The sequence below is a fragment of the Hoplias malabaricus genome, unplaced genomic scaffold (assembly GCF_029633855.1).
Source record: "Hoplias malabaricus isolate fHopMal1 unplaced genomic scaffold, fHopMal1.hap1 scaffold_70, whole genome shotgun sequence".
NCBI classification, from domain to species: Eukaryota; Metazoa; Chordata; class Actinopteri; order Characiformes; family Erythrinidae; genus Hoplias; species Hoplias malabaricus.
This window is the reverse complement of record NW_027100952.1, coordinates 107,508-122,507: the sequence shown is the minus strand read 5'-3', so window position 1 is coordinate 122,507 and position 15,000 is coordinate 107,508. Positions and strand designations below refer to the sequence as shown.

Below are 15,000 nucleotides of genomic sequence, written 5' to 3'. Positions count from 1 at the left end.
CTCTGCATTAAACTCAGCCCTAAGATCCCACATCTCTCTCTCTCTCACCATGGAACTTGTAGAGCCCCCCGAGGTGGTCCAGCAGGGTCTCAAGGGACTTGGATACAGGCAGAAGCTCCAGGAAGCGATGGATGACGATATCGAAAACGGGCAGGAAGCGCAGACACACGTTCCCGAAGTAGATGGGAAGGTACTGAGGCTGCAGCTGCATGGGGGGATTCACCTGCTCCGCCAGACCCTCGAAATACAGCTTCTCTGGATATTTCTACAGAGAGAGAGAGAGAGAGAGAGAGAGAGAGAAAGAGAGGAGTAATGAGAGAGAGAGGAGTAATGAGAGAGAGAGAGAGAGAGAGAAGTAATGAGAGAGAAATGAGAGAGAGAGAGAAATAGGAGGAATGAGAGAGAGAGTCAAAGAGAAGTGTAATGAGACAGAGAGGAGGAATGAGAGAGAGTGTGAGAGGAGTAATGAGAGACAAATGAGAGAGAGTCAAAGAGAGAGGTGTAATGAGAGAAAGAGAGAGAGAGAAGGAATGAGAGAGTGAGAGAGAGAGAGGAGGAATGAGAGAGAGAGAAAGAGAAAGAGGAGGAATGAGAGAGAGAAAGAGAAAGGAGGAATGAGAGAGAAAGAGAAAGAGGAGGAATGAGAGAGAGAGAACGAGAAAGAGGAGGAATGAGAGAGAACGAGAAAAAGGAGGAATGAGAGAGAGAGAGAGAAAATCAAAGGTATATAACAGAGTCACTGATATTAAAAGAGCAGTCGGTCATTTCCTCTGACTCCTCCCCTGCAGACAGTGCAGAGGACAGCCCCCTCTATGGAGCATAAACTGGTTCATTCGGCCTGTTCTTATGAGTAAACGCTAACTAAGAGCACTCTCCATCGTTACACACACCACTAAAGCCGTTTACATGGAGGAGAGGAGATCAGCGCCGGAGCCCAGCGCTCACTCTGAATGTGACCCAGATTTTCTCACTCCTTTTCTCTAAAGGATGAAGACACTCTCTCTCTCTCTCTCTACATCTATTTTTCATGTCTTCAGCAGAAACTCTCATGTTTTCCAGTAATCTGACCTACATTAATGTGAGGCACCTTTAAAATCCTTCGCACTTAGCCAATAAATTCTCTTTAACCAATCACAGAACCAGGAACCCGTGCCCGGCAAAATGTCCTTACACGGAACAGTCCCACAGCAGTGTTCTCCCCCTGTGTAAACAGCCCCTGTTCAGAACGCACCTGTTCCTTTAAATGATAATGAGCCGCTCGCTGTTCACCCCGACCCCGAGCGCACAGCAGTGAGGAGCGAGGAGCAGAAGCTCTGGTTTTTAGCCGTTTTCACTCTGTTCTCTTTCTTCTCCGTTTTTACTCGGTGCTCGTTGTTTGTTAAGCCTTTATATAAATTGTGAAGAGAACAGTAACAAACTTGTGCCGTCACATGAAAACACACCTCACCCTTCACCTTTTGCCCTACGACAAACAGAAAGGAGAGTAATGCCAAAGAAAACCAGCAAACAACAATCTATTATTTTCAAGACCTCCACATTGGATTAAACGAGCCTCAGGCCCTTCCCTCACTCCCCCGCGTCCCGGCGTCAGTGTGTGAGCGGTGATGACTCTTCATCCTGGTAAATGAGGCAATGGCTGGATTCAGTTTTCACTGCTCCATGGGTCAGAAGAAGAGGTCAGGAGGTGATCTGGGACTGAACTGTTCTTTCACTAACATTTACCACCGTTACACAGCAAGGACAGAGAGGGCAGACACGGCAACTCTCACAAATGTCAGTGCAATAACAGTCCAACCCCCACAGAGAGAGGGAGAGAGGAGAAAGAGAGAGAGAGAGAGAGGAAAGAGAGACAGAGGGGGGAGAGAGAGAGAGAGAGAGAGGAAAGAGAGAGGGGGGAGAGAGGGAGAGAGAGAGAGAGGGGGGGGAGAGAAAGGAGAAAGAGAGAGATGGGGAGAGAGAGAGATGGAGAGAGGGGGGAGAGAGAGAGAGGGACAGAGAGAGAGAAAGAGAGGGACAGAGAGAGAGAAAGAGAGGGACAGAGAGAGAGGAGAAAGAGAGAGAGAGAGAGAGGGGGGAGAGAGAGAGAGAGAGGGAGAGAGGGAGAGAGAGATAGAGAGAAGGGGGAGAGACAGAGGGAGAGAGAGAGAGAGATGAACTGTTGGTATTTCAGAGGCCCTCCATACTGGGTGCAATCTGGATAATAACACGCTCTAAAGGGCTTTTTGTTCTGAAGCGGCATTCATTCGGCTGGGAGCACATACTCCGATGAATGCAGTCGGTCTCAAATACGTTATTAATGTATTCATCAACTGCAAACACCCTCCTGTGTCTCTCCTCGATGGCAAACACTTCAGCTGTTACAGAGGCTCTACACCAAACAGCCTCAATAATGGAGGCACGCTACAGAGAGGTCTAGCTCACGTCAGACACGTCGCAGGGTTTTATCAGGAGCCCCTGCTGGCGCCCACTCAGCACTGGAAACACAGCCGAGAGTGTGTTGGGCCTTAAAGAGCTTGATGTGTTTACAACTCCAATGGACAGAAATAAGAAGCAGGGCCCTCGAGGGGCAGCAGGATGGGAGCCGTGTGTTTGTTGATCTGAAAGCTGTAATGTGATGAACTCATAATGTCTGTTTATGTATTTAATGAAACACCAGTTAATATTTTACCTACAGTTACACATTCAACATCACTGTGATGCTCCACTGAGAACAGCGCCTTTGTCATTGCTACTCTGGGCTCAGCACTGCAGAAACTGCACTATGTAATTTTCAGAGGGGTGTAGGAAAACGCCCTACCCCTCGACATTGATTTCAGCACAGTCCTGTAAAAGAGAACTACCCTCTGCAACTGTAGGGGGAGCCCAAGAGCAAAAACGCTCCTTGGATCGGTGGCCAACGGTGGGTTTCCTCCGGGTGACTGTCTGTGAGGAGTGTGGTGTGTTCTCCCTGTGTCTGCGTGGGTTTCCTCCGGGTGACTGTCTGTGAGGAGTGTGGTGTGTTCTCTCTGTGTCTGCGGGGGTTTCCTCCGGGTGACTGTCTGTGAGGAGTGTGGTGTGTTCTCCCTGTGTCTGTGTGGGTTTCCTCCGGGTGACTGTCTGTGAGGAGTGTGGTGTGTGCTCTCTGTGTCTGCGTGGGTTTCCTCCGGGTGACTGTCTGTGAGGAGTGTGGTGTGTTCTCTCTGTGTCTGCGTGGGTTTCCTCCGGGTGGCTCGGTTTCCTTCCACAGTACAAAAACACACGTTGGTAGGTGGATTGGCGACTCAAAAGTGTCCGTAGGTGTAAGTGTGTGAGTGAATGTGTGTGCGTCTGTGTTGCCCTGTGAAGGACCGGTGCCCCTGCAAGCCAGGTGTGTTCCTGCCTTGCGCCCAATGATTCCAGGTAGGCTCTGGACCAACCGCGACCCTGAACTGGATAAGAGTTACAGATAATGAATGAATGAATGATCTGTCTGAACTGATGACGGAGCTGTGTTCAGTCCCAAACAACAACAACACGCCGATACACCATGAGTACACACCGCTTAACGTTACCACCGCCGTTGTTGTGGTTTCCAAAGACCACTGTTCCCCTTAGAGACGGGGTTAGAGACGACACTGATACATTTCAGGGGGCAGCTGTTGGAAACCAACCAGGGACCAATCAGAGAGTAGAGCTGAGTGGAAAAGTACCATTAGCTGTGTGTGGTGTAGTTACCTTGTGGTAGGACATGTGCTTGTTGTGCCAGTCGCTCTGGAGCCAGTGTTCTGGAGCGTTCTCCTTGACAAAGTCACTGACTCTGTTGCGAAAGTCGTTGGGTTTGAGAAGGAGAAGCTGAATGATGAAGTAGCAAACCTGTGCCTCATTCCCCTCATGACTCCTCATGGCCTAAAATAACAGAAACAAAAAACAAAATGCAAAAAATGAACCACAAAATCTCATAAAGGGACCACAGCATTTATAAATCTCTTCAACCTAAGGGCAGCAGAACATCCGCGAGAGGAGACGAATAACAAATAAAACTAATGATCAAATGACGTGTGCGTGGTGTGTCTAGTTTCTGTTCTGAGTTTAAGTACAAGGCCATAAAGTTCATTTATGTGCATTACAAAAAGCCACAGGGAGGGGGTGCTGTGGGAGCTCACGGACTGCTGATGTCACACCCGGAAAACGGGTGGGGGATAAAAACACAAGCCCAGTCACCCACCGCAGTGTGAGTTTGGGTTAAAAGAGAGAGGAATGAAGCTGAAAAACAGACAAAACTCTCAGGAGATCCTTAACTCGAATCTCTAAATGTGAGCCTCGGTTCAATGGAAAATCACCTGCTGTGGTGCGCTAAACCACAAGAGCCTGTTAGCGCCAACCGTGCTTCTAAACAGTGTGGAACGGCCTTATTTCACTTATTTTATAACTGTTCAGTTCCTCCAGCGCCAGGCGTTCTATCGTCAACACGTGTCGGTGTGCACTGTGGGGCTGTGCTGAACTGAGCTGAACTGCACAGCGCCGAAAACCCTTCACTCGACATTGTACTCACAGAGATAAAGCTCCTGCAGCCCAACAACACCCCCCCCCACCCTAGACCCCCAGTATGAACACTGTAGATACCGCACATCCCTAGTGACAACATTAATTGTATATATATAGCCTTTTCACTTCAACAACTGTAACCCAGCAACACAGCACTCTCCCGTCTAGACTGACAGTACCCTTCTGAGTAAAAACAGCTCATCTGTTTCACTGCAGATCTGCTAGGGCCTGGTGTTTTTCACTACACCGAACAAACCTAGCCTCTGTCCTTGTTTAATATTTAAAGACTCTCCCACGGCCCGCTCGGTACAGAGCGATGTCTTACAGCAGCAGCACGTCTCTGACGCCTCAGCGGAACAATAACAGCAAAGACACGGTAATAAACCCCAGGGCAACAGGCGCCTCGTTTAATAAAACAACCCCAGACTGTTCCACACTCGTGTTGACAGCACGGAAACCTTCTCTGGTAATTACCACTGACGTTATTGATCGATTCCTAGCTAATAAATAGTGTGCTGTAGGGTGGGAGACGTATTGATCATCCAGCTGAGACTCTCATCCTACAGGCGAGACACCGGAGGATGAATTAGAGCCGAGTGCTCAGCCGCAAAAATGGCAGGAAACAGGCCTAAGATTTGTTTTTCCACTTATTTAAACAAGTGTATGTTCACATTAATGTGTGAATCAGGAGGCTACCAACCCACACACTGTGAAACAAGACACCAGGCAGTTCTCTGTGCGCAGCCTGAGTCTGAAACACAGGATAAAACGAGCCGTTCTGATTCTGACGTCAAGTACAGAGACTTTAGAATGGCCCCGTGTTTGTGTGTTTATGTGAGAGCGCAAAGACGAGGTTAAACTCAGTAAAACAGACACAACGAGCGCGGAGAAATAAGAGCACTGAGTAAAAACGGAGAAGAAAGAGAACAGAGTAAAACGGAGAAATAAGAGCACTGAGTAAAAACGGAGAAGAAAGAGAACAGAGTAAAACGGAGAAATAAGAGCACTGAGTAAAAATGGAGAAATAAGAGCACTGAGTAAAAAGGGAGAAGAAAGAGAACAGAGTGAAAACGGAGAAATAAGAGCACTGAGTAAAAACGGAGAAATAAGAGCACTGAGTAAAAACGGAGAAATAAGAGCACTCAGTAAAAACTGAGAAATAAGAGCACTGAGTAAAAAGGGAGAAGAAAGAGAACAGAGTGAAAACGGAGAAGAAAGAGAACAGAGTAAAAACGGAGAAGAAAGAGAACAGAGTAAAAACGGAGAAATAAGAGCACTGAGTTAAAACGGAGAAATAAGAGCACTGAGTGAAAACGGAGAAATAAGAGCACTGAGTGGAAATGGAGAAATAAGAGCACTGAGTGAAAACGGAGAAATAAGAGCACTGAGTGGAAATGGAGAAATAAGAGCACTGAGTGAAAACGGAGAAATAAGAGCACTGAGTGAAAACGGAGAAATAAGAGCACTGAGTAAAAACGGAGAAATAAGAGCACTGAGTAAAAACGGAGAAATAAGAGCACTGAGTTAAAACGGAGAAATAAGAGCACTGAGTAAAAACAGAGAAATAAGAGCACTGAGTGGAAATGGAGAAATAAGAGCACTGAGTGAAAACGGAGAAGAAAGAGAACAGAGCGAAAACAGCTAAAAACCGTGCGGACGGGGCCTGAAATTGACTACTTTTCAGCGTCTCTGTGTCCGCAAACATCTCACGTGAGCCACGAGACGGATCTATTTTCGAATCTTTAGGGGACGCTGGTCAGCTGTGTCTCACCAGGCAGAGGATGAGGCGGTCCAGAGTGACGATGTTGTATTTCCACACCATGTCGTTCAGGATCTCGATGCACTTGTTCAGCTGCTGCCCCCCCGCCGACGTGGAGAACTCGTAGACGAGGAAATCCGCAAACGTGCGCACGTGCGCCACCAGAGCACGCGCCCCGATCCTCTCCAGGACCCTGTCAAACAGAGGAGAAGAGAGAAGGATGAGGAACGGCAGAAACACGGGGGGAAACGGGTTGGGTTTACATTCCTAATAAACAGATCTGACTCTGGAGAAATAAAGGGGTGACCGGCACTGGACGGTCCACGTCTCCTGCAGAGCTCAGCCCTGTTAGAGCAGCTGTTAGAGACTCCGAGCAGAACCAGGAGAGGACCGGATGTGCAGAAAGTGAAAGGTTTCATTCTGAATTCATGAATAATCATTAATCAGGAGAGATGAGTAACTCCTACTTCACATTAGAACGTCTTTATTATTATTATGAGAAGCACTCGCCGCTCGCTGTACCTTCATTTAAACAGAAACACTGGTGAAATAACAGACGATGTCTCAAATCGTTCACAGGTAACTCGTCTTCAGCTCCCAGAGTTAATATGTGGCTGTCAGTAGCTGTGGTGTGAGGAGGAGAGCATTACAATATCACACAGTGTATGATTTAGGCCCTGTGTATGTGTGTGTGTGTGTGTGTGTGTGTGTGTGTGTGTGTGTGTGAGAGTGAGAGAGACCGTTTATTATTTGGTCTCCAGTAAAAATCCTGCAGTCTGAGAGCTTCAGAAGATCTACAGCAATAAAACAGAAACGTCAGCGGATGGCCGTGTAAACTCTGAGCGCAGGAGAACAATATACCTTCCATTAAAGGCTTCTCTCAGTCTAGTGACGCACAGAGACAGAGAGAGAGAGAGAGAGAGAGAGAGAGAGAGAGAGAGAGAGAGAGAGAGAGAGAGAGAGAGAGAGACAGAGACAGACAGAAAGAGAAAGAGAGGGACAAAGAGAGACAGACCGACAAAGAGAGAGAGAGAGAGAGTGTAATAGAGAAACAGACAGAGAGAGAGAGAAAGAGAGAGAGACAGAGGCAAAGAGAGACAGACAGAGACAGAGAGCAAGAGAGAGAGAAATAGAGAGACAGAGTGAGAGAGAGAGAAAGAGAGAGCAATAGAGACAGACAGACCGAGAGAGAAAGAGAAAGAGAGAGAGACAGAGACAGAGTAATAGAGAAACAGAGAGAGAGAGAGACAAAGAGACAGAGAGAGAGACAGACAGATAGAGAGAGAAAGAGAGAAACAGAGAGAGTGTGAGACAGAGACAGACAGAGACAGAGAGAGAGAGAGAGAGAGGGAGAGAGAGAGAGCGAGAGAGAGAGAGGGAGAGAGAGAGAGACAGAGAGCGAGAGTGAGACAGAGAGAGAAACAGAGAGAAAAGAAAAACAGATATATATATATAAAATCCAGGCTGCTTAATGAAGGCTGATCTGTGATTTCTGCACCGTGCACACATCTCACTCACTTCTCTCTCTCTTTCTCTCTCTCTCTACACACACACACTCCTCTATCCCTCCGTCCCTCTCTCCTCTGATCAGCTGGTTTAGTCTGAACACCCGTTCCTTTATCGCTGCGGGAACTCGTGATGTGAGTCATACGAGCTGCACAGACACAGCCACCTTAACACAGCGTTTAACACACACACACACACACACTTTCCAAACAGTCTTGGGTTGTTCCGATGATTATTCACAGGATGAGTCAGTAATAATAGTAGTATTAATAATAAATAAACACACTCCTGCTCAAGTCTAAAACTCCCTCTGAGACACCGAGCCTGGGATGGAATCAACCAGATCCACACAGCAATGTTCCAACCCTTACTGCAGAAACACTCAACAGAAAACCAGGCCAAGATAGAAACACCAGCTCTGAAATTCTTCTTCAGCCTGAAGTAAAGAAATAAAGGTTTCTCTGATCGCAGGCCCCTCTCTGTTTACAATCAATCATCACTTTCCAGCGTCCTTTAAAGAGCCCTGCGCACCTTCAGGGGTCCGCGCTCACTTCAGCCACTGCAGCCGAGGACGAGGGATGTTTGGAGGAAGAAGGAAAGACGGGTACTTGACGGTTCCATGTGTGAAAGACAAACGCAGACGATCCAAATAAGGAGTCTTTAAGTGTGCTCTCCCTGGGCACTGTGGCTGGCTGCCCTCTGCTGTGCATGTGAGCTCACTGCTCACTACAGTGTGTGTGTGTGTGTGTGTGTGGGGCACGCACCTGAACCCGATCTGATTGATGTGGTCCGTCTCCAGCAGCATCTTCCAGAGCAGACAGAGGAAGAGCGGAGGAGAGCCCTGCATGGAGAAGTGCGTGATGATGTCGTTCTCGTTGGTCATGGACTTCCACTTCCTGTACTCCTCCTCCACGTTCTTCTTCAGGTTGAAGCGGCTCTCCTGAGGAACGTTGTTCTGCTTGAAGAAGGCCTGCGGAAGAGAGAGGAGGCGAGAGGTGAAGGGAGTAAAACTGAAGTGTGCTCAGAAAAACAACACCTGGACATTCAACGGCAAAAGAAGGTTAGTTACGCTGCTAACAACTTGATCCTGGAATTACCTCGGCTGTCCGTAGCGATTATATCACCAACGATTACGGCCATATTCACTGATCATTGGCAGATCACGTTATAAACTGTAGTAGTGAAAATGTACTACTGGGAAGCCAGAGTCGTACGTCCACCAACCCACACAAGTCAGAAAACACGGGATAAAACGAGTCGTTCTGAATCGCCTCCGCTTCTGACGTCACGTGCAGAGACTTTAGAATGGCCCCGCCCCCTCGTCTGAGTCTGTCCAATAACAGCGCTGGACCCGTGTTTATGTGAGAGCGCAAAGACGAGGTTAAACTCAGCAAACAAGCGCGGAGAAATAAGAGCACTGAGTAAAAAACGGAGAAATAAGAGCACTGAGTAAAAACGGAGAAATAAGAGCACTGAGTAAAAACGGAGAAATAAGAGCACTGAGTGAAAACGGAGAAGAAAGAGCACTGAGTGAAAACGGAGAAATAAGAGCACTGAGTGAAAACGGAGAAATAAGAGCACTGAGTAAAAACGGAGAAATAAGAGCACTGAGTAAAAACGGAGAAATAAGAGCACTGAGTAAAAACGGAGAAGAAAGAGAACAGAGTGAAAACGGCTAAAAACCAGAGCTTCTGCTCCTCGCTCCTCACTGCTGTGCGCTCGGGGTCGGGGTGAACAGCGAGCGGCTCAATAAAAAGGAGGCTGCAGAGTTTAGCTGAAGATCTCAGAGCATCATGCGCAGAAACGTCACCTCTGTTAAACACTGCGCAGTAAAAAAGCCATGAAGTCATTACAGTTTGTGTTTTGAAAAACAGCCTTCTGGTTTGAAACAGGAGGAGAGAAAAGTGCTTTGTTGCGGCTCTCTCCAGGGAGCTCTGCTTTGTCTGGAGTTTAGCAGTCAGTCAGAATCACGCCACCGCACAGAAACACACGCCAGGGCTCACACACACGACACTGAAACAGCTGATAGGGTTTTATTACGAGGCAGAAAACATACGGCGGCGGAAGTGGATGCCACTCTCCATAAACAAAACAACCACCAAACACTTACAGACGATGGTAAACTCACTCTGAAAGCAGCACACGGCACGAACTGAAGACAAGGACCAACACCCTGCACCGTGTTTCCATCAACGACAGGAGCCAAGGGAAAGCCCCAACCCTATTTAATTTACAGAGCACTTGTTAGAACCGCTAGGCCACGGACCACAAACGTGCCACAGAGCGCTGTCTACAGGGCCCCTGGGCTGCACTAAGGATGTGTAGTAGACCACTGTGCCACTTTGTGGTGTACCCTAGCACTACACCGAGCACCTGTACCATGTAGATCTCGTAACATGGTCACCACCGATTTTCCCATAACAACTTCTAAAATGCAACCGATACAGAGTGATGCACACAAACCTTTCTGTGTTAATTAAACCCAGAAGCGCCCCCTACTGTCCAGTTCCACTGTGAACTCTGGAGAAACCGGCTGAGACAGAGATGATTACTTCTAGGTCTAAGCTAATCGCGTGTGTTGTAGTCTCCTTCGTCCACCACCTCCCCAGGAGGCCTGCCCACAGCGTACATCACTCCATAGAACCACTCTCGTGATCCCCACGGGTTCCTGCTTTAAAACATCCCCAGCAGCTAATGACCACATGACCGGGACGGGGCTGGGTGCAGCAGCTGGAGCTCCTCTAAGAAACCCCAGTGCTAACAATGAGCTTGTGGTGCTGGCGATGACACGGTCATCGTTATTTTTACCTGCAGCGGCGCAGGGAAGCAGCTGAGAGTGTGAGAAGCCCAGTTATGAGGCGTGAAGTTCATAATGGTCTGCAGGATGTCCTTACACCACGTGCCCTGGATGGAGTCGGAACCTGTGAAGAAATCTACACACAGAAGGTGCCGTGTTATTTAAAACCAAACCCCGGTTTAACCCCTTAACTCCCGAGGGTGTGTGTGAGGGCCCACAGTTCAGTTCCCCGTGATACAGAACGTGTGTATTAATTACCATAAACCATCATTCATTATTCCAGTAAATTAGCAATGATTCTTAACGCTGATTCTTCTTCACGTTACTAAACAGCCCTTATACTGACACCTAGTGGCCAATGTGGAATGGGCGCCGTTCCGGTTCGTGCAACAGTTCGTTTGCGGCAAGAACCAAAGGACAGCAGGTTTTTCGGCATGAGCCGTGAGGACGTCTGTGGGCGTGGCTAGTTCCAGGAGCTAGCAGCAATGACGACACCCCCGAGTGTAGTCTTCTACGTGGTCTCAGCGCCGAAAGCTGGTCCATGTTTGCTTTTCTCCAAAAACAAATGTCTGTAAACGCTCACAGGTTGTTTACACGCGCCGCCATCTTCTCACTTCTGTTTCCTGCCGCTGTGCAGCGCCCCCTGCTGGTGATGTGCTCTGTGAAGTATCCTCAGTTTCCACTAAAACTGATGGTTCACAGAGAGGTACCAAGGTTCTTATGAACCCAGACAGAAGCAGCTCTTTTGGTGGAGAAGGCTGCATGAATAAAGTAGCTGTAAAGACTTTATTAAAGTGTGTGACTCCCCGGCGGCTCACCTGTGATGTGAGTGGCTCGAGCGAGGGTGAGGATGAGAGCTCGGTTCAGCTCCTCAGACTCGGCAGAGAGCACGGTTTTGGGGTCACTGAGGAAACGTGTGAACTGTGGCTGGACTTCAGAGCTCCCCAACGCTGTGATTAACCTCAGAGCTGTGCTCTCCACACTGAAACACACACACACACCAAAATAAACAATGTAAACACAGTCAAAATACAGATCAAATACAGACGTTTAGCCCTCCCTCCCTCCTCCCCCTCTCTATTCGTCCAGCAGAAGGTCTGACCAGAGGTGCAGCTGGTTCTGATTGGTCTGTGGCACAGCGGCGAGCGAGTGGAGGTGGGAGAGGAGCTGGACGCGGTAGTGCGGCTGGATGTGGTGCATTCGGTAACTGAACATCTCCAGGAGTGTGTGGAGAATCCCCCAGGCGTGAGACTTGAACACGTTTGGTAGCAACTGACCTGAGGGGGGGGGGGGCAAGAATGAGGAGCGAGGAGGAAGGGATGAAGTGTGGGGGGGGAATGGGGAGAGAGAGAGAGAGGGAGATAGATAGATGAGGAGACAGGTAAGGAGAGAGAGAGAGAGAGAGAGAGGGAGAGAGAGAGAGAGATAGGAAGAAGAGAGAAAAGAGGGGGAGACAGATAGATGGGAGATAGGTAAGGAGAGAGAGAGAGAGAGAGATAAGAGAAGAGGGGGAGACAGATAGATGGGAGATAGGTAAGGAGAGAGAGAGAGAGAGAGAGAGAGAGAGAGAGAGAGAGAGATAAGAGAAGAGGGGGAGACAGATAGATGAGGAGACAGGTAAGGAGAGAGAGAGAGATAGGAAGAAGAGAGAAAAGAGGGGGAGACAGATAGATGGGAGATAGGTAAGGAGAGAGAGAGAGAGAGAGAGATAAGAGAAGAGGGGGAGACAGTTAAGGAGAGAGAGAGATAAGAAGAGGAGAGAAGAGGGGGAGACAGATAGATGGGAGATAGGTAAGGAGAGAGAGAGAGAGAGAGAGAGATAAGAGAAGAGGGGGAGACAGTTAAGGAGAGAGAGAGAGAGAGAGAGAGAGAGAGAGAGAGAGAGAGAAGAAGAGGAGAGAAGAGGGGGAGACGGATAGATGGGGAGACAGGTAAGGAGAGAGAGAGAGAAGAAATGAAAGGAGAATAGGGAGTGGGGGATGATATGGAGGGGAAGTGAGAATGAGAGAAAAACACAGACAGATGTTAAAACAGCTGGATGAGTTTGGTGAAATGCTGCTGCAGAAAAAAAAGAAAAAGATTAAATTAAAGGGCACATATCCCAAAAAAACACTTGTTTGGTGCACATCCACATTAATGTAGGGATCTGAAGCCCACTGAAATAAACTGAGGTAGGGGGCGCTAGAGAGCGCCCAGCCGGCCTCGTTCTCTCTGGGTTGGTAGCACCACATCTCTGCACACTGTACTGAGTACTGCGGGTGTCTCTCTGCTGATGTGACAGATCTGGGCAGTGTGTGTTCACATCTGCGCACTTCTTCACCTGAGCTGGGGGTGGCGCTGTAAAGCTGATGGAAGCTGCTTTGCCGACACAGGAGAAACGAAGAACAAAGGAAAGCCCCAGTGTAAACACACATTCAAGATAAAGTCTACGATTGTGGGCAAACGCTGTTCTCTCATTCGTTTACGTTTAGAATCAGCGTCTTAAAGGCTAAGCACCACTTAATGGACCTCCATGAATATTCCACATTATTGTAGTCACTGACAGATATAAGTATGAATTAAAATGAAAATAGCAGCTTAATTTGCTTTAAAACTGACAATTTTATTAAATTGACGGAAAAACCCGAGCTCGCTACGGAAATTCTTGAACGCGACCGTGACGTCACTGGTGGACAACAGCTGAATAACGCCGCGGTAAAACACCGTTATGACCGACTGTTATGACAGTATCTAGCTAAATAACCAACATTATTCATGACAATAGCCTAGCAATAAGCTAAACTCAAATGTAGAGGTACCGTTATTCTTGTAAATGTGATCGAAGTCGAACTCGAATTCTTCCGACACTATAAACCTCCGTAATGCAGCTACGTAGCCGAGTATAATCTGAGACACCGAGTTTAGCGAGTCAAGCTAACGTTAACTAACACCAACTAAAACAGGCGAAGTGAGTGTCCTTACCCTGTTTACCTCCATGTTACAGAGGCTCTTGAACACCTTTCGTTGGTGTCCTTACATGCCCATATTGTTGGAAAAGCGCCAGTGAAATGAGCTACAGATAACGGAGTGAGCGGATGGTCCTTTCCAAAGTGTCCGTTTAAAGTGGACAAATGTAGTCCATTTTCTGGATATTTTGGGATCTTTGGGCCATTTGTTCACAGATGTCCCACTGTACATTGAATGATTGCAGCCAAAAACAACACACCTTTTCCTCATTTTGCATTAAATTAAGTGCAGCTTCTAGAGTTGTTGTCCACCATCTACGTCACAGGCAAGACGCCTATTAGAGTTTCCCAACACCGTTGGGGGGGGGGGACCAACGGTCTTTTAAACCTTATTCCTTCAATTAGTAAGAAATAACATGTTTTCTGACTATCAATAAACACAAGTTAGGAACTCAAACTCCACTGTATTTATTTGTTTGACACTTTCATAGAGCTGCTGCTTAGCCTTTAATGGTGAACGATACGTTTGAGGACAAAACCACTGCCGTTTGATGTGTTTATATCGTCTGTAAGTGTTTGAATTACCACAGAAACTCAATTTTAGGATCAATAAATTACAAAATATGTTTCAGAAAGTATTTAAATGACTAATTTATGAATATTTATAAAACATATTTAAAAGAATAAATAAACCCATGGTCATGTGCAGTCTTACTGATGAAGCCTTTAATCCCCAGGGACTCGATCTCCATGTAGACCAGCAGACGGCTGTAGGTCTCCACTAGGGCGGGGGCCAGGGCGACGCTGGACTTGGCACTGGCCAGTTTAATGACCCTCGTGGCAATGCTGTGGATCAGACTGAGACAGAAATGAGAAAAGGGGATGAGTTTGGGGTACGGTGCACACAAAGTGCCCATGTCTTACAGCTCTGCTATTTATTTACGGGGCACATCTCCTCCTGAATGTACAGGAGTTCCAGAGAGAGAGAGAGAGAGAGATAAGAAGATGGGGAGACAGATAAGAAGAGAGAGAGATAAGAAGAGGAGAGATAAGAAGATGGGGAGACAGATAAGAAGAGAGAGAGAAAAGAAGATGGGGAGACAGATAAGAAGAGAGAGAGATAAGAAGAGGAGAGATAAGAAGATGGGGAGACAGATAAGAAGAGAGAGAGAAGAGGAGAGAAAAGAAGAGGGGGAGACAGATAGATAGGGAGACAGGTAAGGAGAGAGAGAGAGAGAAGAAGAGGACAGAAAAGAAGAGGGAGACAGGTAAGGGGAGAGAGAGAGAGAGAGAGAGAGAGAGAGATAAGAAGAGGACAGAAAAGAAGAGGGAGACAGGTAAGGAGAGAGAGAGAGAGAGAGAGAAGAAGAGGACAGAAGAGGGAGACAGGTAAGGAGAGAGAAAGAGAAGAGGAGAGAAAAGGAGGTTTAGAGAAAAGAGAAAAGATAGATAGGGAGACAGGTAAGGAGAGAGAGAGAGAGAGAGAGAGA

The 15,000-nt window shown here is 47.5% G+C and overlaps 1 protein-coding gene across 1 annotated transcript in view; it reads right to left on the bottom strand.

Moving 5' to 3' along the window:
- med23 (mediator complex subunit 23) overlaps positions 1-15,000 on the bottom strand; it is a 49,474-nt gene that overhangs the window by 12,559 nt on the left and 21,915 nt on the right. The window contains exons 16-23 of the mRNA XM_066658889.1: positions 14,226-14,368; positions 11,668-11,842; positions 11,384-11,547; positions 10,577-10,701; positions 8,533-8,738; positions 6,275-6,455; positions 3,694-3,864; positions 49-265 (exon numbers count right to left, since the gene is read on the bottom strand). Of these exons, the coding sequence (XP_066514986.1) occupies positions 49-265; positions 3,694-3,864; positions 6,275-6,455; positions 8,533-8,738; positions 10,577-10,701; positions 11,384-11,547; positions 11,668-11,842; positions 14,226-14,368 (1,382 nt within the window). The remainder of the gene's footprint in view (positions 1-48; positions 266-3,693; positions 3,865-6,274; positions 6,456-8,532; positions 8,739-10,576; positions 10,702-11,383; positions 11,548-11,667; positions 11,843-14,225; positions 14,369-15,000) is intronic.